This window comes from Psammomys obesus, unplaced genomic scaffold (genome assembly GCF_907164565.1).
Source record: "Psammomys obesus unplaced genomic scaffold, mPsaObe1.curated_primary_1811, whole genome shotgun sequence".
Classification (NCBI taxonomy): domain Eukaryota; kingdom Metazoa; phylum Chordata; class Mammalia; order Rodentia; family Muridae; genus Psammomys; species Psammomys obesus.
This window is the reverse complement of record NW_026596069.1, coordinates 11,278,228-11,304,357: the sequence shown is the minus strand read 5'-3', so window position 1 is coordinate 11,304,357 and position 26,130 is coordinate 11,278,228. Positions and strand designations below refer to the sequence as shown.

General features: G+C 44.3%; 1 protein-coding gene across 5 annotated transcripts in view; it reads left to right on the top strand.

Annotated features, from left to right (window-relative positions):
- Positions 1-26,130, top strand: part of Fhod3 (formin homology 2 domain containing 3) — a 410,013-nt gene that overhangs the window by 241,911 nt on the left and 141,972 nt on the right. For all 5 annotated transcript variants that reach the window (XM_055625623.1, XM_055625622.1, XM_055625621.1 and 2 more), the window contains exons 6-7: positions 6,386-6,480; positions 23,504-23,615. In XM_055625623.1, coding sequence (XP_055481598.1) covers positions 6,386-6,480; positions 23,504-23,615 — 207 coding nt within the window. The remainder of the gene's footprint in view (positions 1-6,385; positions 6,481-23,503; positions 23,616-26,130) is intronic.

Sequence of the window (26,130 nt, the reverse complement as noted above, 5' to 3'; positions counted from 1 at the left end):
AAGGGGAGCCCCCCAACTTATCCCAGCATATCAGGCCGCATCAGGGCTGCGCTCATCCTCATCCACTAAAGCCAGGAAAGGCAGCCTGGTTAGGGCAAAGTGATCAAAAGCAGACAACAGAGTCCATGTCGTAGACAGAACTTACTAGGGAACCCACATGAAGGCAAAAACGCTCATGGTTACATATGTATATGGGGCCACGTCAAGTCCATGCATGTTCTTGGGTTAATTCTTCTGTCTCTGTAAGCTGCCACGGGTCTAGGTTAGTTGACTCTGTTGGTCTTCTTGCAGTGTTTTTGTTCCCTCCAGGTCCTTCTAACCTTCCCTCCCAGGACTCCTTCTAACCTTCTTCCACAGGACTCCCCTAGCTCCGCCTGATGCCTGGCCGGGAGTCTCAGCCACTGATCCTATCACTTGCTGGGGGCCCTCAGAGAATGGTTAACTTGGGCTCCTGTCTGTAAACATGGCAGAGTATCGTTAATGGTGTTGGGGGTAGCCTCCCTCCCACGGGCTGGGTGTCAGGTTGGGGCAGGCACCGGTTGGTCATTCTCTCAGTCTCTGTCTTTGTCTCTGCACATCTTGTAGACATCGCACATCCTCCCTGCAGCCTCCCCTGTCGCAGGTCTCCAGCTCATCTCAGTGATGCCCCCACCTTGGGTTTCTCTTTTCTCTCCAGGCCCTCAGCCTCCCCCCATCCTACTTTCCCCAGATCTGATCTCGCCACTCCCCACGTCTGAGTGAGATTCAAGGAGGGGCCTCCCTTGGGCCATCTTTGTTACTTAGCTTCTTTGGGTCCATAATTAGTAGTATAGTTACCCTGTAAAATATGGCTAATATCTGCTTATAAGTGATATCCATGTGTGTCTTTCTGGGTCTGGGTTACCTCACTCAAGATGATCCTTTCTAGTTCCATCCATTTGTAAGGCAATATCTTAACTAGCATGGGAAGGAAGGCCCAGGTACAGTTTGGTAAGGAGGAAACAAAACTATTTTGGTTTGGTTTGGTTTGGTTTTTTCAAAGATAACATTATTGCCTGTGCAAGGAATGCAAGTAAATCTACATAAACAAAACAAAAGCCAAAGCTTCCTAGAATTAATATATTTAACAAAGCTCTAGGAATCAAGACAAACACATGGAAGCCATTATACCTATCACAATGGGGAATGGAAAAACTAAAAAAGAAAAAAAAAACCTATCTACAATAACTCCAAAGGACAGGAACTACTTAGAAATTTTGAACAAAACCGTAAAACATATGCCAGATCTATAGCTGAAAACTAAGCACAGATGAATGCAATCAGAGAAATCCACAGTAATTAACATAGTGGATTTATGAATTAGGGCTCTCACATGCTAAAGGTGTTCTCTCAAAAATTATCCATAAATTGTAACAATCTAGATTTTTTTGCCCCTTTCCTTTTCCATGTGTGTGCATTGTATCTCTCTGTGTATATATGCATGTTTGCCTATGTGTTGGGGGCCAGGGGCTGGACAGTGATGTCAGGGATCATGCTAGCTCGCTTTTCGTTCAGGCAGGCAGGGTTCTTCAGTCCCACCCAGAGCTCACCTGTATGGTTAGTCTGGTTAGCCAGGTTGGTCTTCCCTGGGCTGGAATTACAGGCGGACTTCCAGACACTTCTGTGAGAGCCTGAGATCTAATCCAGTAATTCTCAACCTGTGGGTCATGACCCCATGGGGGGAGGGGTCAGATGACTCTTTCACAAAGATCACCTAAGACCAGCTCCATATCAGATATTTAATTACAATTCATAGCAGTAGCAAAATTACAGTTGTGAAGTAGCAAATAATTTTATGCTATGTGTGGAGGTGGCAGGTTACCAAAACATGAGGAACCATATTGAAGGCTCAAAGCCTCAGGAAGGTTGAGAACCTCTGCTCTAAACTTCAGTCCTCAGGCTTGAGTGACCAGCATTTTAACCACTGAACTGTCTCCTCAGCATAGTTGCACGAATTCTTTAGTGATATAGACAGTGTGCTTCCAAACTTTATACAAACTTTGTTTGAAAAGGAACATAAAAAGCCAAAATAATATCAAGGGGGGAGGGAGTGGCATAGGAGGACTCAGGGTACACAAATTTAAAGACTTAGCAGGAAGATATACTTGAGATAACGTGATATTGGCAAATAGGTCAATGGACAGAAATCAACCTCCACAAACAAGTCTCTTTTATCAAATGGCCTTAAATCTAGTGGACAGTTAAATGACAAACTAGAACTTTAAACTTTGCATACATTTATAGCGAAATGGATCATATAGCTAAATGTAAAAAGTGAAACATAGCGACTGTGTCAGGCAGGAGTTGCACCCTGGAATCTTGTGTCCTGCCTCCGAGAGAGGTGGGCAGTTAAGGGCTCTCAGCCTTGATGTCCCAGGACTCTGAGTCAGAGTGTGATTGATGGCAACGCACTGAGGAGCACTGACGTCCAGGCACCGTTCTAACTCTGCCTCTACCAAAGCCCCTGCAAAATGGATGTCTCATTGCTACTGCTTCACATTTTAGATATACGGAAACACAGAAAAATTACTAAGTTTCATCTGTGGCCAAGCAAGGAAGGGTTCCCAAGGCACCTTTTTGGAATTAGGGCACACTCTTCTAACTGTTGTGTATTTGTAAACACAGATCAATGAATTTCATGGCTCCTGTAACCCAGGCACAAGTATGTTTCCACCACACGAACTTTTTTTCTTGTGTGATTTTATTCTTAAGCCCACCTCCTGTTTGGTGAGTCTTTGGCAGCGTCAGCTCAGTCGAGTCTCTTGAGTGCCATCTTGTGTCTAGAGTGGGTTTTGCAGGAGGAAAGCTCCAGCATTGGCGCCAGGATGCAAAGGTCTGTTTAGAGGGCTGGTTTTGGATCATCCAGTCGTTAGGCCAATATCAGAATAGAAATATTCCGGTAAAGTCAGCCTCCGATATGAGAAGCTGATAAGGTCAACCAGATTTTAACTCGTTGTTCGCTTGTCCCTCTTTGTAGCAGTGGCCCAGCTTCTCACATCTGTTTGTCCGGTTAACAGAGGCCTCTGAGCAGTTTGGGTAGAAACCATCCTGCTAGCCTTCTGGGTCTTGTGAGAGGAGGGTGAGCCTCACATCCAGGACTGTGCAGGAGGCCGTATGTCCAGTTAGCGCCACTTGTGCCCTTGGTCTGACTTAGCAGACAGGCTAAGAGGGACTGAGGACGGGCAAAGGGCTGTGGCACCAGTCCCAAGCTCTAGCTAGCTGGTCAGTTTGTCTTGAGAGAAGGAGAAGGGAAAAGACGGGAGGTTATGCTGAATTCTCATTCTCAGAGCTTTCCAGAAGTGTGCCCTGGCTTTTCTGAGGGGGGAAGTGATAGACTGGTAAAAAGTTCATAAGCCACGAAAACCAGCACATTCTTCATTTGCCTTGCTGGTGATCTTTGTTGCCTGCTTTTCTACTGCAGACGTACCATGATGTGTGTACCGTAGGGAAATGTAGAAAGAGAAGAGAACACACACTCAGTCCCAATGCTTTTTCCCCGTGTCAACCCTTTCTTTCCTCCCCTTCTGTTGGGCCACTGACCTCAGACCTAAGCGAGGCTCCTCCCACCGAGCCACACCTGCTCATAATAAACTCATCTTATGTAAATGTAAATTGGACTGTTTTGTTGAACTAAGTGAGCCTTAAACTTTTATGCTTGCCTTTTAATTCTTTGCATAGAAACCACAGAAACATTTTTTTTTTTTTTTTTTTACAGAGTAGGACATAGCTTTGGCTTACTGTGTGTGCTGAGTTACATCAAGTGTTAGGTTTGTTTTTGTTTTTGTTTTGTTTTGTTTTGTTTTTGAAGGGATAAAGCAAATGTGATTTACTTGAACAACAGAATGCTATTTGTCCCTTAAAAATGGACAGCATTCTGCACTTTGCTGCAGCGTGGATAACCTTATGGTGTATAAACAAGGCATATGAGGAATTTTTCTGATTAGTATTTTTTCATTTATTTATTTATTACAATTTATTCACTTTGTATCCCAACTGTAGCCCCTCTCTTGGCCCCTCCCTCCCTCTTCTCCTTCCATGCCCCTTCTCTAGTCCACTGATAGGGAGTGTTAGGTTTTATTTGTTATAGAAATGGCACTTTGAGGAACATATTTGCTTCCTTATCTATGTTTTATTATTATTATTAATTGTTAATGTATAGGCCTTTTATTAGACATGACTTGAAGAGCCTGCCTTTCCTCCCACCCCCCAAGACAGGGTTTCTCTGTGTAGTCCTGGCTGTCCTGGACTCGAATTTTTGACCAGGCTGGCCTCAAACTCGGAGATCCCAGCACTTAGGGAGGCAGTAAGGTTGAAATGAATGGTAGTGATTTTTTAAATATTTTCAACTTAGAATAGCCTTGATACAGGGTTTCTTCCAAGCTACTCTGTCATCAGTGACTGTGAAGTCACTTTTTTTACCTACTTAATATTTGATACTGAGTGTTGTTTAAAAATGTCCTTGCTGATTGAAGGGATAATGCTACTTCCCTAGTGGTTTAATTTGCATTTTTGTTACAGGGAGAATGATCTTTGTGTTGTTATAATTTTATCCTTTGTTCTAACTGTTATGAGTTTGAAATATAGTATGGCAAAGTAACAATATTATACATTATATAGAGTAACAATGTTCCACAACCATTCTACCTCTTATTGGTTTTCATGTCTTATTAGGATTGCCTAAAATTCTATAGCGAATGTAAAATGATTGTGCTAGTATCATTTTGAAAATATTCCTGGGGCAACTGAAATAGCTCAGCAGGTAAAAACATCTGCTGCTCAATTGATCTGAGCTCAATCCCTAGAACCCACACAGTGGAAGAGGAGAACCAATTCTTGAAATGTTTCTCATGGGTTCCACATGCCTGCACACCCACACCCCAGTAAATGAAAACATTTTAAATCCTGCTCTTAATAAGAATATCTCCAGTGTTTGAATACTACTACTGCTGCTGCTACTACTTTCCTCTTCTCTCTCCTCTTCCTCCTCCTCTTATTCCCCCTCCTCCTTCTCCTCATTCCTCTTCTTATTCTTATACCTCCTTCTCCTATTCCTCCTCCTTCTTTTAGCTTTATGTATTCAGCTGCAGCTATCCTTAGAAAGTCTGTGTTTCACTGTTTGCTCCTTGTTTGATGGCTAATGATGAGCTTTTCGATAGCACACATACATTTGTCTTCCTAGATCCCCGATCAGAACTGTTTTGTATTGTGCTTTTTTTTCAACTGTTTTGTATTGTGCCATTTCATGTAGATCATTTCCTAAAACCTCTATGCGAACTTTGTTTTAAAGAAAGCCTGTCAGTCCATTAAAATGATTTTCTGTAAATTATGGGATTAGGGATCATCTTGTTTATTTTTCTGTAATTTCCAGCTTTCAAAACAAGATATTCTACTACTACCAGTAAAAATTAAGTTACTTAAAAATTATCCATGCCATGTCAACTCCTTATGGGTTGGAGGTCGTTAGGACGATAAGTCTTAAGGAAACCTGCTTAATCTGGATATTCATCACCTATTTATGCAGTGTCTGCAGTCAAAATTATTTTGATGTCAGTGGAATTGCTTAAAAATAATACATTGCACTTTCTTCTTGGAGAATGGTACTAGAAGAAGAATGATTGATTGTTAGTGTGACAGGTTATTCTGAGGCTTCCCCAAGACCATGTATGTGTACACTAGATAAGCATTCTATCAATGAGCGCTCTCTGCCCTCTCTGCATTTTAAAGATTTTGACACTCTGTCTCACTAAGTTGGACACACTGTCTTGAACTTGTGCTCTTCCTACCATAGCTTCCAGAGTAGCTGGGATCACAAGTCTGTGCCACTCTGCTTAGACAGTAGATGGTTTTTTTTTCAAGTCTGATATTTCCCATCATAAGAATTTTAAATTTAACTCGAAGCAACATGTAAACGCAGTGTTGTCGTTTCTCCAAAGGAGTGAAATTGTATTCACTCAGGGTGGTTCTACAAGACATGGGACCTACTGACTGCAGCCGGGGGCACTGGTTGTTTTTGGAAAGTTTGTGCGCCCTCTTGGTTCTAGATGCTACCTCCTGAGCAGCTTTGTCCTGTCCTATACACATCAGAATAGAGAAGCGTTCATTTATACACCAAGATGCACAAATCCAGCCATAACTGATCTCAGTTCTACGGTTTATATCCTCCAGATTCCAGGACTAGCCCCCACTGCTTTCAGTTCTGAAACAAGATTCACCCAGTTTCAGAGCTTCACACTTATTCAGAGTTGGTGCCCTTACCAATGGACTGTGCTTTTAATGGGATGAAAATCTCAATTGACTGCCTGATCATTGAAGACTGCACTTGTACATAAACCCATAACATCTCCTTGTTTCTTTTCCCTGCCTGCAGCCTTGGGACAGATTATGTTGTATGTGGATGGGATGAATGGAGTCATTAACCACAGTGAGACCATCCAGTGGCTTTACACACTTGTTGGGTCAAAGGTAAGACAGACTTGTCTGGGTTTTTTTGTTTTGTTTCTGTTTTTTTTTTTTTTTTTCTTTTCTTTTCTTTTTGGAACATCTTGTTTGGTTTGCAAATCATTGCCTTTTTGTTTAAATCCTCTTGGAAATGTTTTTTTGCAAAGAGCAATCCTATTCAGCTTTGCTCAAGTCCTGTCTTGGTGTAAATGATGACTAATCCTTTGTAGATTTTCAAGCTCATTTTAATCACTGATAGCTTATAAAATTTTAATACACTTCTAGCTTTTCTTTTCTTAAGCTGTAATCAAATGTCTTTGGCACTTTGGGTTTCTAATGTTTAATTAGAATGTTATGCCACAGATAAAGTACCCATGTACCACTTTTATTTTGTGACCTCAAGTGGTAGGTCACAAAATATGCCACTAGTAGGTAAGGGCATAAATCTCAAACAAGAGAGCCCAGTGCCATTATTGGCCCTTGGATTTCCTTTCTCAGTGTTGTGATGAAAACCTTCCCCCATTTTATAGGAGAAAAACTATTTTTCCTTGGACAACTGAAAATGTTTTTTTCCCATATCTTTTTGGCTTTGTTTTCTATGGAAAATGGAAGTCACTCTATTTTGAAGCTAGGGTAAGTGGCCTTGGAAGTTGAGTGGAATTCTGGGTCTATGAGGTTGACTTAGCTAGGCTAGAGGGAGATTTATATCTGGTCTCCTGTGGTAGTGTTTTCTGTCTTCCTTGCATTTGCTTGGAGGCCTTCCTGGCAGGCATGTCTATCTGGAAACAGGTCGCTCCAAAGCTCTCTGACTAATGTGTATGATCTTAAAATCTAGAGATATGGGGGAGACTTTTTGAAATAAAAAGGGACTTTAAATACATGTTACAACTGGATTAAGAAATCTTTGCAGCCCTGACACAAATAATGTGGTGGCACGGGGGCAGGGAAAAACCTGGATTAGCACAGGAGGAAGCGGGAGGGAGGGGGTGTGCCATGGTCTGAGTGTGTACCCCTGAACACCTGTGCTAGGAACCCACAGAGCCCTGTGGAGAAGATGTGGCCTTTTGGGAGGAGCTCGGGCCTTGAGGGCTTTTCTTGCTAGTGAACTGTTGCTGTTGCAGCAATGGCCTGAGAGAATAGGCTAGTCCCCTCTTCTTTTCTTATGTCAGGGTATGACATATGTCCCTTCTGGTGCAGAAAAACCAGTTGTCTCACCCTCTCTTGCTTGTGCTATGAAGATCTTGCATGTGTCCCTGCCTGTCAACCTATGCAGAATACAGTTCTGTTCTAAAAACAAAACAAAACAAAACAAAAAAGAAACAACAAAATAAAAAAACCCACCTATAGTCTCAGGTATTTTGGGATAGCAACACTAATGGAAAATCCTAGAGAAGAGGAAAGATTAGAAAAGAACTAGAAACTATGGGGGAAGGGATAAAAAGACAAGGTGGTTCATATCTAAAATTCCAGTGCCTGGGAGGGTGAGAAAGAGGATTACTGTAGGTTCCAGGCCAGCCTAGGCTAGCTTGAGATCCTGGCTCAAAACCCCAAAAGGAAAAGAAAAACATGAAAAAAAGAGAGGGAGCGAAGGGACAAACAGGAAGTAGCAAACTCATGTCACAGCATTGGCCTGTAGTGTCACCGCAGCCGTTTTCTTTGGAATCACTCTACAGGATAAATGATCTGAAAAGGAGAACAAAGGAAAATCTGCACTGCATTTTAAAATAACACGAAGAATCATAAAAAGCAGAGGCTTGAAAGAAATCAGCAGAGGAGCCATGCTTTCCCTGGCTGCCACTCAGAGCTCTTTCTTGCTCTGTGGTCTCTCCACAGGTTCTGTGTAGGGTTGACCAGTTGTCACCCTTATACCACCCACCTGGCTTCATTAGCACTAGACTACCTTCAAGTATGTGGGTTTTGTCTCCATTTTTCATTTTTCCCAAGAGCTAATCTGCACTGCTGATGACTTCTAGGGATTGTGAGGCTAGGCAAACTGAGTCTAGTGACCTTGTACCCTGGTGCCCATGGTCCTGCTAAAAAGGGGAATGCTGGTGACACCTGAAGCTTGTGTCCCATTCACTTGGATGTCAGACAAGATCTTGAATCACCCTACTGGGTGTGCTCAGTTTCAGGTCAGTAGCTGAATGCAGAAAAAAAGCAGCCATCTGCAAGTGGCTTGTTTGTTTGTTTGTTTTTCTTTTTCAACATAGTTCTCCAGAGATGACCTTTTCTCTGCAAAACCTACTGACACCCCATCCCTCTCTTTCATCTGTGTAGTGAAGGAGCAGGAAGAATAGGTGCCTCAACTAGGAACTTTAGGCTTATAGAATGAAGCCTCCATTCTGTCCTTTGCACACGGATTAACCAATACAGCCACCTCAGGTTTTCTCAGCCCCAGTGAAGGAGAAGGAAGCTATGTTCTAGCCTTTTCTGTTGACAGATTCATGGCTTTTAAAGGTTTGCCTTGACAGCCTTCTGGCTTTGCCTTATACAGGCACAACGTTGATAAAGGAAGTGCTGGTTAGAAAAAAAGAAATCCTGTTGTTCTGTTTTCATACTGCTTGACTCTCCTCCCATGAAAGGCAACACGATGTGACTTTGCTCCTGCCAGGGGCTCATTATGCAATGCACATTTGTAGTTACTTGAAACTCCAGAGAAGAAAATGATGCATTCGCAGCCAAATAATGACTTTTAAAAGAGAAGTCACAAAATGTTTTCAATAAAGTATTTCTGTTTACATGAGCCCATCTCTAAACTTCTCAGTTAGAGGTAAGAGACTGGTGCCCTACAAGGACTTATGAAGGGTGTTTAGTTTTTCTCTTCATGCACCTGGAATTTTAATTAATTGAGGTAAGATTATTCTGCTTCTGCAGCTTGGCCTTCTATCATTCTCATATAGAAAATTTTCTCTGTCTTCCATTCTCACCCTGAGGGAGACTCTCATCGCCTCATCAGGGATGCTCTTGATATTGCCATGGAAACCACCTTTCTGTATTCCTGTCTACCTTTGCTCTATCTGCTCTCTGTTTCTGCCAGCCCCACTGAATCTCATCCTTCCAGCTGTGCGCCAGGCTGCTGATCAGACAGCAGAGGATTTTCTTTGAATCTGTGTGGAGATGGGCATGCTGTCCTGTTCTTACATAACACGTCCCCCTACTAATTTAGGGAGGGGTAAAAAGAGCCCTGGCTGTGCAGCCTTTCTCACACACATTCATATTCATGTTCTTTCCATGGCACCTCACTAGAACATTAGAGTGAATACAAGTCAGGTTACATGGTGTGTAGAACATGGGGAGAGAAGAAGGGGAAGATGGCAGGGATGAGGACAGTTACTGTGAAGTGATGGGACCTGAGAAAGGGTTGAAGCCAAAATGAGAAAGAGGGCAATGTGGGAACATCTTGAGGAGCAGCTTCCGAGGCCCAGATTTCTGGAGTTAGGAAACTTGAAGCAGGAATAAAAAGTGAGTCTCAGCTTGGAGTGTGACAGCGCCTCTGGCAGGAACATGGAAGTTGGTACTAAGTTTGGAAAGGAGAGCTGAGCAGGCGATGCCCAGGTGCCCAGTGCTCCCTGTGTCAGGACACATGGCAGGTTGCCGAGGAGATGAGAATGAGTAGTACTTTGGTCCTGTTGTCACAGTATTGTGTCACTGACTCGTGATCACTCCAGAGACCCATAGGTAGGCTGAGACATGAAGAATATTCTTAGTCACATAGAGTCATAGAATCCTAGCTGTGGCGAGTGCTGAGTCGTGTGGTAAAGATGGTCCTGACATCATGAGTCACATTCCTGATAGCTCCGTTCCTTCCATGTGGCTCTACCCTCATGGGACACGGGAGTGGGAGGGAAGCCATTCTTCCAGGGGCATTTTCATCTAGACCATTACCAAACACTGGGTGGCCTATTTGTCAGTCACTCTGAATTCCCTACACAGGTGCTCTGAGCACTGAAAGGTAGCCACCAGGGACTAAGAATATATACACATACATATATGTACACATATATATTTTTATATACACATCACATAAACATATACACACATATTTACATACACATATACATGTAAGGTAGTCACTAAAGAGCTTATGTGTAAGCACAAGGTCCTGAAGTTGCTTTCTAGGACCCACATTTAAAAAATATGTGTTGGGTGTGGTAGTATGCTTATAATTCCAGCACTGGGGAGACAGAGACAGAGAGATCGAGACAGAGAGATCCTTTACACTCAATGGGCAGCCACCCGAGACTACTTGACCAATTTTAAGCAAATAAGAGACCCTATTTCAAAATAAATGAAAAAACAAAAATAAAGGTTCATAGCTCCTGAGTGCGGCTGTCCTCTTGTCTCCTCATGTAGTCATATACACGTGAATATGCACACACATCCACTTTTTAAAATCAAAAATGTCAAGATGGCTCTCCTGTAAGTCTGTCCAAGCTACAGTGTATGCTTTGCTCTAGACATCACAGGTATAAATAGTTGCTCATTCTACCAGTCACCGACTTCTTTTTGCAACTGGTAGAAGGTATACAGCAGCTTCCTGATATACGATATTTTTTTTTTATTCCACAATTTTCACCTCTGCTTTAGTAGGCCTTTCAGCAGCAGTCCCGGGTGCTGGCTGAAACTTGCCTGGCAGTCCATTAAACTTCCCTGGCTTTTTCTCATCCATCATGCCTGCCAGTTCTTCTTCCTGCATGTCCGTGACTGATGGTTGTGCATCTAAATGCTAGGCATTGCAATTTTCTTCGTCGATCAGACCACAATTCCAGCCTCAAGATAATTGTGAATTCTGTCTTGGTCATTTATCATCTTAACTGTTAGTGCCAGTTTTATATAACGTAAATTTAATAAGCTATGCCTCTTTATTATACACCAGAATGGTGAGGTGGAGAGAGAGAGAGAGAGAGAGAGAGAGAGAGAGAGAGAGAGAGAGAGCAGACCAACCAGCACAGACTGCATGACGACACTGATAGTCTGGGTGTTTTAGGACCACTGTAAAGTGAGTGGGGAGCTGCCTAGAGGACAATTGTTCCCAATGGCTTCTCAAGGCCTTTTTGGAATCAGGATAGACTGCATCTCCCAGCACGTGCTAGGCCTCTGGGGTTCTTCTTGCCTGAGTGCTGTTCGGGACCCCATGGCCTGTATCATTTGTTTGTAACTCCTTTTCCCAGAAGCCCACTCAACATCCTAACTTAGAGATGTGCTCAATTGAGACTGCTGGGCCTGGTGTTTTCTTCTCTTTTCTTAAGGCAGCCATCCAAAAGTTTCCTGGGCCATTTTGTCAGGGATCTGTGATGAGTTCAGAAAGCTATAAAGATGGCATTTCTAGAATCCATATGCACCCATATCCTTTTTGACAGCTGCTGTTCTGTCTGATTTTACACTGTGGGTGACTTCTGTTGGCCCTAGCTCTGCCTCTGATTTGTGTGGGGGGGGGGGCAGTGCAGTTTCCAAGAGAGTCTGCAGCTGCTCTTTGTGCCTGTAGTTGCTAGGGCTTGAATGCTGTGGTGGTAGCCTACGTTTGGCTTTCAAGAATGCGAACCTCAGTAGGGCAGCTCTGCCTTTCTGCCCTCCGTCCTCAGGCAGGCCATTACAGACACCTTCCCCTTTCTGCAGAGTGCATGTCAAGATGCTTGCTTCCTTCTGTACCCCCAGTGCCATGACAGGCTCAATATCAGCAACAAGTTTAATGATGACGTGGCTTTTTCTTTTTTGCGTGTATTTGTACGTGTATGCGTGTTCACATGGGTGTGTACATATATGTGTGGACACGTAAGAATGTGGAGGTGAGAGGATGATTTTAGGTATCTTCCTTGACTGTTTTGGATTATTAAGGCAATCTCCCACTTGAATGCAGAACTTACCAATTTGGCTAGTCTAGTTAGCCACCTTTCTTTGGGGATGCTCAGTGTCCACCTCCTGTAGGTTGGGATTACAGATGGACCATCCCACCCACTCAGTCTTTACATACGTGTGAGGCTCCAAACCTCAGGCCTCATGCTTATATGGCAAATATTTTGCCTGCTAAGCACTCTCCTCAGCCTCCAGTCTGAAGATTTTCTTGCTGCCAATTTGAGAATGATAACTTTCTGTAGCTAAGTAGGAAAATATCCAATTATAAATTTTATGTTTTAAAACACTTTGTAAGCATATTTAGCACCATGGAATCTGGTCAGTCATTGAATTTTATATGGCCTTTCCAAAGAAATTCTTAGAATATTAGTCGGTTCCTTGAACTGTACCTGTTGTGTTAAGTCAGTACTGGAGTTGGATCTTGTGTTTTTTACTTCCAGATGACTTGAATTAATAGATGTTTCATTAATAGAAGTTGGGATAATATTAATTTTCATAATTAAGTTAATGACAGCAGATTAAAGAAAAGCCACAAGCTTATGGTTGTTCTCAACATCTTGATATTATTATTAAAAACTAACATCTAAAGCTTTTCAGTGCTTATAAGAGTAAAATGTTCTCTTTGTATAAGACTGTAGAAATTTTAAAAAGTAAAAACAAGCAAAAATGCTATTCAGAAATGCTACCAAAGTTAATAATAATGACTCACTTTGGAACCTTTCTTTCTATTTTTCTTTGATTTTTTTTCTTATATAGCAAGCCGCAAACATATTCTAAATATTTTCTGTGTCACTGTAATATTTAAAATATTATTTGATGTCCATATGATAGTCCCTTGCATGGCTGAGCTGTGATCCATTGCGGTTCATTTCATGTCTCTCACGTTGTCAATCAAGTGGCTTCTTATTGTATGGTATGCTTAAAGCTATTTTAATATCATTGGAACCTATTCAGTGTGTGATGTTGCGTTTGAAGTTTGTATCTAGCAACATTGCATTACGTAGGTAGGATTTCTAAAGCTCCTGTGTTACCTAGGTGCATTCATGTGCTATTGGCAGGATGACACTGTGGCTGTGGAAACAATGGCCCCTGTAGAGCTCAGCCCTGGCTCCTCGGCCTGTGCACACTCAGAGCTCTAATTACAGTGCATGTAATTGCTTGTGTGTATGTGTGTGTGTACACATGGTATGCTGATGTTTGGAGGCCAGAGGTCAACCTCTGGTGTCATACCTTAGACTCTGTTCACTTTGTGCTTTCAGACAGGATCTCTCACCAAGTAGGTGAGACTAACAGGCCAGTGGGACCCCAGGGATCCTCTTGACTCCTCAGCACTAGGAAGCAAGCAAGCTACACCCTTTCCTTTCATTCCATAGGTTTGGGGATTTAACTCAGGTCTTTAAGGCTTCACCACAGGTGTCTTACCATCTGAGCCCCTCCCCTAATACCAAAACATAGGTGATTTCTTAAGTGCTCAGTCTGAAGCCAGTCTCAGTGGGAAATAAGTGTGGGTGTAAAATCAGGTTTCACAAGCCCTTGGTTTTGAAAGATATCAGAGTGAGAAACGAGAGGATGAGGCCATGCCTGAAAGGGACAGGCAGCAGAGGCCCCTTTGGGAGAAGACTCACGCCTTTAGTCCACTCTGTGGCTTCAGGGAACATATTTGGGTTTCCTCCACTCTCAGAAAGCTTCTTTATAAACTGGCCTTGCTTCTTCCTCGTCCATAAGTGTATCCTTCCTGTAGAAGCAATGAATGGAAGCAGGAATGGAACTTTCATGCTTCTGCTCCCTCCGCCAGAGAAAGCAGCCATGTCCCAACAGTTAGAATTGAAACAGTGTGAGTCGAACTTCAAGTAGCCAGTATGCCCTTTCTCCAGTGAAAAGACTTCCATCTTCTACGATAGCGGAGGGTCTGAAGGATGGCAGAAGCAGGGCCTACTGGGGGCCACCCCAGGGGGTGACCTGCAAGCTTTGTCAGAGTTCCCTTTGTCAATGCTGTTAGCTCCCTTCCCCTGCAGCTTTATTTCTGTCGGCCTGGTACCCTTGTATACTCACTTGATGGAGACTCCTGGCAACTGAGCTCTCCTGACAGCACATTCACCATGCCAGGCTTACCTGCTGACTGCTGGCGTGCTTCCAGATCTAGCTGCTTGTAGAAGAAAGTTCTTTTGCTTGGGGAAATATTATCTACCATATTTCCCCAAAGCTTATGTTTTGAGCCAGGAGGAAAGAGGGGGCTCTTTAGTAGCTAAGGACAAGAACGAGGTTCATCTGTTTCCTTTAGAAATTGGCCATGTAACAAGTTATGCTAGCCTCTTAGAATGTGGGGTTTTTGTACCCCAAACTTGGCATGCTGCTTCCTGTAAAAGCATCCAAGCTTGTTGATTTTCCTTCAACCACTATTGCATTCTACAGGCCGTAACAAGAGCCCTCTGGCAGGCATGTTCACACAAGGCTTTGGTATCCCTTTCTCAACAGTAAAGGAGCGAATTAATGTTTTTTATTAATTGACATTTTGCTTTTTTCACATTTTATTTATTGTGAGCACATGTGTGGGCATGTGCTCACCACACACATGTGTATAGATCAGAAGACAGTGTGCATGTACGAATTCTTTCCTTCCATCCTGTGGGCACCAAAGGTCACATGGCCATCGTGTTGGGTAGTAAGCACCTTTACAGGCCATCTTTCAGGCCCTCAAATGACTCCTCGGAATGATGTTGAATATCCTCTGGGAAATTTAGCAAAGTGAATGTTTTCCTGATGTTTGCACAAATAATGCTCCAGGTAAACCCCAGCTGAATCATTCATAATAATTTGTAACCCCTTTGTTGTATTTTTCTCTTCATCATCTCTGGACAACTTGCTCTGCTTTATACTGTACAAAATTTGTTACTTACTGACTAGTACCTTAAGGGTTTTCCAGCTCTGCCTGGGCTTCACTGTTCACAGAGTCGTTTCTGTTCCGCTGACTGCAGGGTCAGAGCAGGCAGCTGTCGGTCTCTGAGGCCATAGCAAGGGAACTTGGTGCAGGTGCCTTCCTGTCAGAGCTAACGTGCCAACCCAGATCATTTTATTCCCCATGAATTCTTGTGAGCCAACGTCCAGAGTTCTGTGCTTGAGGCATTGTGTTTGGGCCTGTGCTTTGTTTCTGATAAGTACATACATCATGTTGCAGACAGTCTATTAGAAGTTGAGAAGAGAAAGATTTGGGAGCCTAAGATTTAAAAAAAAAATTTTTTTTAATTTATATATTCATTCACTTTACATCCCGCTCATGACCCCTCCCTCCTATACTGCCAGCCCCACCCTCCCTCCTTCTTCCCCCTCTTCTCTCTCCCCTACTCCTCAGATAATGGGGAGTCCACCCCTACCAACCCATTTCTGTTGAACCATTTAATAATTATGGAGGCCCTTGGCCTCAATTTGAGCTGCTTGCTTAGAAAATGTCAACTTGTCTCTGTGGCATTAGAATAAAATGTTAAATAAGGAGTCTTAGAGATGAATAATTAAAGGGCTAGAATTTTTTATGGAAGCGGGGGACAAGGTCTCATTCTGTAGGCCAGGCTGATCTGGAACTGACTTTATAGCCCAGTCTGGCCTCAAACATAGCAGAGATTCTGCCTCAGCCTCTACTGTTGGTATTACTGGTGTGAGTCAACATGTCTGGTTTGATTAATTCCGATACCTAATCTGTTTTAGAGTGTAGGTAAAGCTTTATAGGTCAGGCTATCTTACAGTTGCTAATCTAGTTTAAAAGCTAATCATCTGTTTATATAGCATATATCTATGCTATTGAGTAGGAAATGAAACAAAGCCACATGTGTTTTTCTAACCTTTGTTGTGCCTTAAGTCCTAAGGTGGGGAACTTGTTTTCTTTTTACGATTGTTGAGATTTTAAGAGAAAAGTTACTGATGTGAAAGCTTTTGGAATGCTTGAATTTAATGTTAATGAGCAGCATATTTGACCTGCTCACTGTGTTCCTTCTGTCCAGTGAAATGCCATGAAGGTCCAGTATAAAGGTCTTAGGAAACTGCCTTGTATTTCTTTCTGGGCTTCCTGTGGCTGCATTTTATCTAAAAATCTAGCCACCACCCCCCTTGCAAGTGAACCAGGAAAATCAAACCCCAGTAAGGCACAGTGGGGATAGCATCCCACTAACCCAGCCTCAAGCCTCTCTGAAATAAGCACTGGACTCCAGAGCAGGTGTGGGGTACATACTCTCTCCTTGGTTATTTAGCAGACACTTGGGTCTTCACGAAGGCTTTTCAGACTGTATTTTATGCTGGCTAGGAGCGTAGAGTCCAAACTTGTGGGTACCTCAGAGTAGACTCAGTCCAGCCATGTTGCAAATGTGCTAAATATTCATGAAGTATGGTGGCTGCATGTTCCTGGCCTCTGCATTCTTTTCATACAGACGGACAATCACAGATTTCTGGTTATGCTTTAGAATGACATAAAACATCATTAATGTTATTTTCTAGGGTGGGAATATAGCTCAGTTGGTAGAGTGCTTGCTTAGTACCTGTCATACTTGTGAAGCTCCGAGTTCGAGCCCCAGTACCACATAAAACTGAGTGTGACTTTATGGGTGTAGCTTCTCTGACACAAAATCTGATAGCAAACTCCCTGTTCCTCTGGCATGCGGCCACCTAAACAAGACCTGAACATTCAAAGACATGGAAGGGACAATCTCACGGGGCCTCAACCCTTAAGAACTGCAGGCTCCTGAAGACTGTGGGAAGTTGGCAGAGTAGTCTTCCCCAGGGAAGAGCCCCCAGTTGGTAAGCCAATACCAAGTAGTCAGCCCTGAAGTCATATATATATAAGTAATATTGTGTGGCTGCAGAAGGTTGAATTTATACAGTAGAAATGTGCAAGCCCCAGTCCTACTTGATGTGCCAAGGTGGGATGATATCCATGGGAGGCCTCACTTTCTCTGAGGGACTGGGAGAAGAGGAGAGAGGCTTAAGTTCCAAATGGGATATAAAGTAAATAAATGAATGAATTAAAAAAAAAAAAAAGAAACATGCAACTATGTAACAATGAAAGTAAAAGAGGCCATGAATTTGAGAAAGAGCTAGGTTGGGGGGACACATGGGAAAGGCTGGAGGGAGGAAAAGGAAGAGAGAGAAAGTGGTAATTATATTCTAATTTCAAAAAATAAAAAATGTTATAAAAAAATCCAAATATGGTAGGGTGTACCTATAATCTCAGCAGGTAGGGGGGAAAGGAAGTTGGAGGTACAACATTGGTTCTTTACCTCTTTAGGGAATTTGAGGCCAGCCCAGGATATACGAGGCCATATCTACAAAGAAACAACAAAAGGCCCTCCTAGTTTTCTTTGTTACGGTGGACAAAGTTCAAATAGAGTACTTGTATTTCTTAGAACGTAAATAACATATAGGAAACAAAGCCAAAGGCAGAGCCTGAAGCCTGCAGTCCTTTTAGCAGTGGTGTTGATGTGAACAGGGGCCTTCCTGCCGGTCCACAGCTCTCCTCCACTAAGGATGAGAGGGGACAGGCTAGCTGGGCCCAGCTCTGAGCCTCCCTAACTGTCACCACAGCTCTAGAGCTACCCTCTGAATACACTCAGTGTCCCTCATGTGGTTGATGCTCTCTGTGTGAGGCTGGGTGACATGGGTGCTCTCTCAGCAGCCAGGGCTTTGAGACTCTGAGGGTCTCAAAGGTCGGGGCATCCAAAGGGGCTCCCAAAACTGTTGAAAGTCAAAGCAAAGATTTGCGGATTAGTAGGGTCTCAACCACACCACGGCCATCCAGTCCACTCCACCCAGGAGCAGTGGGGTGCCCCTCCTCCTCAGCCCATTTGGTTTGGAGCTGCTGAAGCTCACTCCTTGCTGCCATGTTACCTGCCTCTCTGCTTCATGACACTGAGCTAGTCCCTCCCTCAGCAGCAAGAATAGGATTTTAAGAGCTTTGGGAAAGGCTCAAGTTGGAGGAGAGGATTTGTGGCCCCTGTGCTGGCTCCTTCACTCTTCAGAGGGCTGTGGTTACATTCTCCATACAGAATGGTATCAGAGAGAGTAACTAAGGATAAGTGAAGGCTGCTATAGAATTATTTTGAATAGTGTCCCCTCCCTACTTTCAGGTCTTCACAACACTGCTAATGTGGAATTCCTGAGTAGGAGTCCCAGCAGCATCTGAGGATGAGTCGTGACATGCTTTCAATTAGTATCAGGAATTTGCCCCAAATTAACGTTCCAATGCTCTTGCCGCTGCTAAAGTACTTTAATTGTCTAATGTGCTTGATATTCATTGGCATAGTAAAGCTTCCGAAAGCACTAAACATAAACTCAATGGAAGCTAAAGTCACAGAGCTCCTAAGCATAGAAATCATGTTTAGGAAAACTGGGCCCTGGGGCCCCTGTAGAGACTGATACCCCAACCAAGGACCATGCATTGAGAAGACCTAAAACCCTTGCTCAGCTGTAGCCCATAGACTCAGTCTCCAAGTGCATTCCCTAGTAATGGTAACAGGGACTGTCTTTGATATGAACTCAGTGGCTGGCTCTCTGATCACCATCCCCTGGGGGGTGCAGCCTTGCCAGGCCACAGAGGAAGACAATGCAGCCAGTCCTGATGAGACATGATTGGCTAGGTTCATATAGAAAGGGAGAAGGATCTCCCCTATCAGGGGACTAGGGAAGGGGCTGGGGGGGAAGAGGAAGGGAGAGTGGGATTGGGAAGAGACGAGGGAGGGGCCCACAGCTGGGATAAAAAGTGAACAATTGTAACAAATAGTAATAATTTTTAAAAATGTAAAAAAAAAAAAAAAGAAAGAAAGAAATCATGTTTAGGGATTAAAAAAAAAAGCAATTATGGTTCCCAAACAGCTCCACAAAGAGGCTTTCCAGCACAAGGGAGGAAGGCATGAAAAGGAAGACTTCTCTAGAAAAGAGGACTCTCCATCAGAAAGTGGCATGGCTTAGGGATTATGGGTGCCAGGGACGATGAAAGTCAAGGCTCATGACCACATAGAGGGTCAGAAGGACTCCACAGGACTGGCAAAGTAGGCCCTGTTGGAACCAGTCACATGGGAGCACACTGGACAGCCGCCAGGTTCCTTCCCAGGAACCACATAATGATATTCTACCTCCCAAGGAAGCCGCCAAGCCTGGGCTTGCTGGGTTTGTATTTACTTTAAGACATTTCTCCAGCTTTAAACATACAAAACACAGTTCATTCTCCTCAACTGCCACCCCCCAGAACCATTGTACTTGTTGAGAAAATACTTTGGAATTTAGCCTCCTCCTTGACAGGAAGGAGGGGGACATAGCAGGATTGAGTAGTAGAACTGGGGAGCAACCCTGTGAAGAGTTTGGATCTCCCAGAGATTTCAGTTCCCTCTGTAGTGAGAACACAGAGGAAGGGGAAGTCTGGGGGCTTCTTAACCTCTGCCTAACCTCCGCCTGGCTTAGCTTGGCTTAAGACTGTGACCTGTTCCAGCTACCTTGATAGCTGAGGGAAAGTATGCCACCTTCACAGAGGGTTCTGGCTCAGTGGCTTCTCCTGTGTCAGAGGAACTATGTAGGTGTAGCCTGTGTTCTTAGGCACAGTAGCCAAATGATGTGTGCTCACTCTCTATGTCTGTAGGATCCTTGTAGAAAACCCCACAAATCACGACTGAAAAATTTCTGCTTTAAATTGTGTCTTTGCTGAGCGTGCATGTGCCTTCTCTTGTCCTTATTTCCTGAATGATACCATAAGACAGCTGTCCATTCAGCATTTGCACTCAGTGCTGCGAAAAAAGAAGCCGGAGGTAACTTCAGGAACTCAAGTTGTGGGGAAGATGGTTGGGATATGTGTAAATCCTATGTGGTTTTTCATTCATGGGTTTTAAGGTCTGGGAGGATCCTGGCGGCAGTTTCTCATGGATATGGGAGGTGGCCTCTGATGCCAGCTCAGCCATGAGCAAGATAAAGAGAGAGGCTCAATTGGCAAGGGGTTCCTTCTCAGTGGGATTTCTCAGGCCTGCATAAGGGAAGTCCAGGTCTGTAGTGCTGGTCTCAGGAGGAGAGGAACCAGACAAAAGCCCCCAGATTGGCAGTAAGCTTCAGAGTGTGTGTCTGGGTCACAAGACCTTGGAGGCTATCGTGATAGTCCTGGGTGGAGCAGGAGATGGCCATGCCTTGAGGAAAGCTCTACTTCACGTGGATTCTGGAGCAGTGTGAGAAAAGTACGGGTGACTACACTTACTGCCCTGAGCAGGCCCTGTCTTGTGGGGGCTATGTCAGGAACAGGTGGGCAGTGGCAGGGGATAATAGGTATTCTCTGCTGACAAAGTGACACAATTCAAACCAAATTAAAGGAAAAAGGCAAGTTTATTGGGGGCAGCTCTTGGGCCAGGTTAACCAAAGAACGGGGGCCAGGGAAGTTGCCAGGTAGACAGGGAGACAGAAAAGCGGGAGGGTAGGGGCAGAGAGAAAGGAGAGAGAAAACCAAAATGTCTGTATTATATAGTGATGAGCTTCTGGGGGAGAGAAAGTCTAGCTCCTGTGCTGGAAAGTTCAGATAGAGGGTGGGGTATTCCAGCCATGCCCTGTAACAGGCAGGGACTGAGGGATAGTGGGAGAACTTGGAGGCCAGGTCCAGTATAGTTAAATAGGAAACCTCAGCCACTTGTCCTGGGTCTGGATCCTAACAGGTGGAGTACGGTGAGAATTGAGCAAAAATCAAGTGACGTTTTAGTCACAGTGAATCTGTAGGGTAGCATTGGAGAGATGTCAAGGCTGTAAGGCAACCGGCCCAGCAGTTGAGTTAGACCTGGGAAGCAGCAGACATGTAACATTCAATCTTAGATGAACTTTATAACCTAGAGATAGGATAAACTTGCCTAGAGGCTGTGTGGAAAGAGAAAGAATAAACCCCCAGACGGAAACTCCCAGGTCTTCACAAAGCCATATGAACACTCCTAAAGGAGCAAGTGAGGGAGCCGCCATTCAGGTCAGAGACTAGCTGACCTGTTCTGAGAGAAAGCAACTGACTGTGTCATGTGCAGCTAAGGGTTGAGTGAAATCCAATGAGTAGACATTGGATTTGATAGCACACAGGCCACCATGGGTGGGGGGGAGCTAAATTGAGTAGTGGAGATAAAGTTAAATTCCTATCAGGTTGTGTTGGAGAGCACATTAGTTGCTTTTTTCAGTTGGTGGAACAAAATACTCTGCTAAGATGAAGTTAGGAAGGAAGGCCTTATTTTTCCTCACATTTTTAGGATATAGTGCCTCATGACAGGGAAGTGTCCCAGTCTAGAAAATCCCTCAGAGATAAGCCTGGAAGTTTGTCTCAGCAGATGCTAAATCCTGTGAAAAATGACGATCAAGATTAATGATGACAGGGAGTCACTGGGAAGTTAGGAGGTGGAGCCATAGGCAGTATTAACTTTTGGGAAAGGCTTTTCTCTGGAGGAGAACAGAGAACCAGGCACCAGATGACAAGGGTGGGACCAAGGACAAGATAGGTAAAGTGTGACAGCAGAGAAAGAACCTTGGGTCAGAGGCATGGAATGGCTTGGAGAAAGGACTTGGGCCAGGTGGTGCTTGAAAGGTACTAGTTTTGTTTTTCTCTTTGCTGTGACAAAGTAAATGTCCAACAGGTGCGATCTGGGGGAAGGAGGGTTGATTTTGACCCCTGGCTTAAAAGGATACAACCCAAAGTGTGGCAGCTAGGACCTTCTTGGTCTGTGTTGACAAGAGTTGGAGCTATAAGTACTTTTTTTACAGTCCCGTGGATCAGGAAGCAGAGAGGGAATGTTAACACTCAGCTTGCTTTCTCCTTTTCCCCCTCTCTTCTTCCATCCAATCCCCCAGCCTGTGAGACGGTGCTATCCATAGTCAAGGTGAGTCCTTTCCCCCAAAGTTCATTCTCTCTGCATCTCCCTCACAGACACACCCAGAGGCTTTTTTAAGTCTCTGATGTGAGTCTAAATTAGATAGGCCTAGATGACAAGGAAGATTGACAGTCACACCTTTGAGCCGTCCAGTGCAGTTCCTTGCTTGGGGTCTCTTCAGTTTCCACCAACTCTGTTCTCCTGACACTGTGATGGAGTGCACGCCTCACGGAGTCCCCGGGTCTCCCTCTTGGTGCAGAGCAAATAAAGAAGAAGCAGCTGATTTTCTACAGGATGGAGGCTCAGGGTGGGCAAAAAGGCACAGATTGTTTGACCTGACCATTGACTGTCAGATCAGTCTTGCTAGTAGACACCTCTAAGCCCACTGTGATTCAGACATAGTTTCTGGCTTTGGAGAAAAACATGTGAACAAGCCCCTCTTCATTTAGAAGAGTTTCCCTGGGGTGGAGAAGTAGCAACAAACAGCTTGGGAAGGGATGGACCCCCTGAGGTTGGCTTGGTGCTCTGAGGTGCATTGTTTGAACTGTCTCTAGTGGGTATGTGTGTTAAGTTGGTGAGGAAGAGACTCTAGGAAGAGAATGTGACAAAGGGAAGGGGGTGGGGATTTCAGGGAGGGATTGCAGCAGCAACTGGGAGGTAGAAAAACTGATCCAGCACACCCCCCCCCCAGAACTGAAGGAGCTGGACTTAGGAAGGCATGGTAGCTTCCACTTGAGTGAGTTGTGCATGACCTCTCTGAGGGTGAGTTCTACTGTGGGAAGGAAAGACTCTGAGCTGGCTGCAGCTCCTCACAAATGCTGAGCCGTGGGTCCAGGGATATGATCTGAGTTCCAAGGCCCCAGGCAGCCTGCTTTGCCTGGTTTTAAGTACTGGGGACTTGGCTCAGGTTCCTGCCTACCCAAGCTTGCTAGCTCTTGTGGCCTAGAACAAATCATTTGACATGTTGTGCCTGCTTCCTCGCTGGAAAAAAAATAAAAGCTATGACTGTTGTCACTGGGCTCAAATGAAGGCCCCAGCTCGGCGTGCTCTGTCATACTTTATTGCAAGCTGGATGTGAATTCTGGGGTTAAGTGCCCTGGGTTTGAATTTTTGGTTCCGTTGATCAGCAGTTGTGTGATCGTGGACAGTGTACTCTGCCTTGGTTTCCTAATCTTCACAGCTGGGGAGCACCGATACCAGTCTGCTGAGGTATCTAACCTGGGCGATACCTGAGAGGGGCTCCAGGTTCGCCGGATCACTGGGTGCTGGCGGCGGGTGAAGGGGATACCGCATTCAGGCGGCCAGGGCTGCCTATGCCTCTGTGTGATGTTCTGTCTTCTTTCCAGTTCCGCCTGGTGGTGAAGACAGCCCTGAAGCTTCTGCTCGTCTTCGTGGAGTACTCTGAGACCAATGCACCGCTCCTCATTCAGGCTGTCTCTGCTGTCGACACCAAAAGAGGTGAGCAGTCCCTGCCCTGGAGTCATCAAGGTCACAGTGTCTTAGACAAGGAGGCCTCCCCTCTTCTAGTGAGTTACTGGGAACATCCTCTGTGTGTGGACATCTCCATGAAGGCTCTGCAGAGCTCACTGAAGATATTATGCCTGGAGTGTGAAATGGCGATGAAGAAAATGTACATCTGGACTTAGCCCAGATAAATATCAGACCATTGTCTTTTAACCCCACAACTGAAACCACACAGAGCTCCTACCTACGAAGAATCCTGAGTTTGAAGTTAGCCTAGGCTACCTAGAAAGACCCTGCCTTGAAAAGAGAGAGAGAAGAAGAAGAAAGTAGGCACTTTAGCTGTGTCGGTGTGAACCATGCTGTGGCCTGTAGTGGTGTAAAGCCTTTGGCTAAAGTGCTGGGATGTCTGTGTCATCTCTTGCCCATTTCCTCCCTAAGAGGACCCAGTTGTTCTTATCAACGCCCCAACAAAGGCTAAAATACGTAAGAAAAAAATTAGTAATATTTTTCTCTTCCTGGTTGTAATAGTAATACTTCATTTAGAAAATGTAGATGATCACAAATCACTTTTGATAACAGGCAGGTGTGCTACACATCAGTGTATTCCCATCCAACTCCTGTACACTTATGGACAAACCAGCCTAGGTGTGGCTGTTAGGAGGAAGACAGTCTAGATTTCACTGTTTATTCAAACTAGTTATGTCTGACTCAACATTACTCAGGATACCCTTCTGCTACCCATTCAAAATGTGAAAGACAGTAGCTTCCTGGTTTCTTTGAAGGTCTGGGTTAACGAAAGCCACCCAGGACTATAGGCTGGGCTCTGAACACACAGGCAGATGCCAGCCCTGGCATGGTCAAGCCAACCTAGAAGCTCTTGCTCTCTCTGAGGGAGTGCATAAGTCAGAGGCTGGAGACTGGAAGGTGGGTCCCAGGCCACAACCACTTTCCATCTACCACAGATATTTGGTACCAGATAGAAACTAAGGGCAGAGTATCGGGCCACCTAATAGTCCCGAATAGGGACAACCAGTGGCTAAGAAACTACAACTGGCTTCCCCAGAACAAGGTTGTTAGCACCTCAAGCAAACGGAGGGTATTTGGGAACAAGGTGATTCCCTTGATTTCTCCTTCCTGTGTGTGTTCCATCTCCCAGCTCTAGAGTTACTTTTGTACATTGGGTGGACTTTTTGCTAGCCTCTCTTGAATGTTGGGTAACTCAAGGGCACTTGACAATGGGGCCATGATGTAGGGATGTCCTTCTTGTGGCTAAAGGGTCTCCTTTGGCTTTGTTGAGGAGGATCTCCCATCCTTCTTTGGAGTTCCTACTGCATAGAGGACATGTTGTAGAGTGGGAATGACCCTCTGATGAACCATCCAAGCTTCATTCCACAGCCCCAGCCCGAGGCCTCTACTATCCCAAGTCTCTCCAACAAGGCAAAGTGATGGCCATCTTTTCTCAATTAGTAAAAAAAAAAAAAAAAAATTCCCATAGATTGTTTTCTCAGCTTGGTAGATCTTGCCTATAAAATTTCTTCAAGCTTTGGCAAGTGCTGTCATCTGCCTGCTGCTAAACACGAAGAGCTGCAAACAAAGGAATATCGCTAATGAAAAAGCTCAGAGAAACCTCATCATGTGTGGCTCCACAGCACAGTTTCTTCATGGATATGTGTGGTCTTGGCTGTGATTTTCGTAATGCATACATATGGCGTCATCCTGGTTTACTGCTAGTAAAGTTGTCCCAGGATTCTATGATGGAATTAAACATACAAATGTGTCATGGAGTTCTGTAGAGAGCAACACGAGTTCCAGGTGTTTCCAGCAGCAAGTCTTAGAGCAGTTTCCAGTTCCTTCTCCAGTGGGCTGGAGCATAGCCTATGTGCCAGAGATGACGGAAGGAGAGCTGAGCATGTCCACGTGGGCACACGTGCAAAGAACTCATAAATTCTGCTCCACAGAGAAGCTTCAGACTCACTCCTTGGCAGGAGCAACTGGCATGGGAAAGTGGAGACAGTTGTCTTTCTTTCTTTTCTTTTTTTTTTTTTTAATAGACAGGAAAACTCTCAGAGTTGAAGAATCAGCAAATAAAACTATCAAAGTAAACTAAAACTCCCTCAAAAAAAAAATCATGACCACCTAACACAATTGAAGTCATCCCACACCAGATTCCCGTGGTGGCTTCTTGTTTACAAAGCATGCTTGTGTACCTATGACACTGGCTTAGACTGGGCCACTTAAAGAGCCTAGAAAGAAAGCAAAGTCCATCACTGGGGCCTAGTAATGTAGCTCAGTGGCCAAGTATTTGTCTAGTTCAGTCCTCATTACTGCAAAACAAAGCAAACAAGCAAGCAAAAAGTACATCCTAGGTAGTAATTAATATTTATGAATATGAATTTGTGAACATTTTAAATGTCTCATTTGACCTAATCTGCTATACTTTTGCTTTGGGACTAGAGTAAAAAAGTGTGTGTGTGTGTGTGTGTGTGTGTGTGTGTGTGTGTGTGTGTGT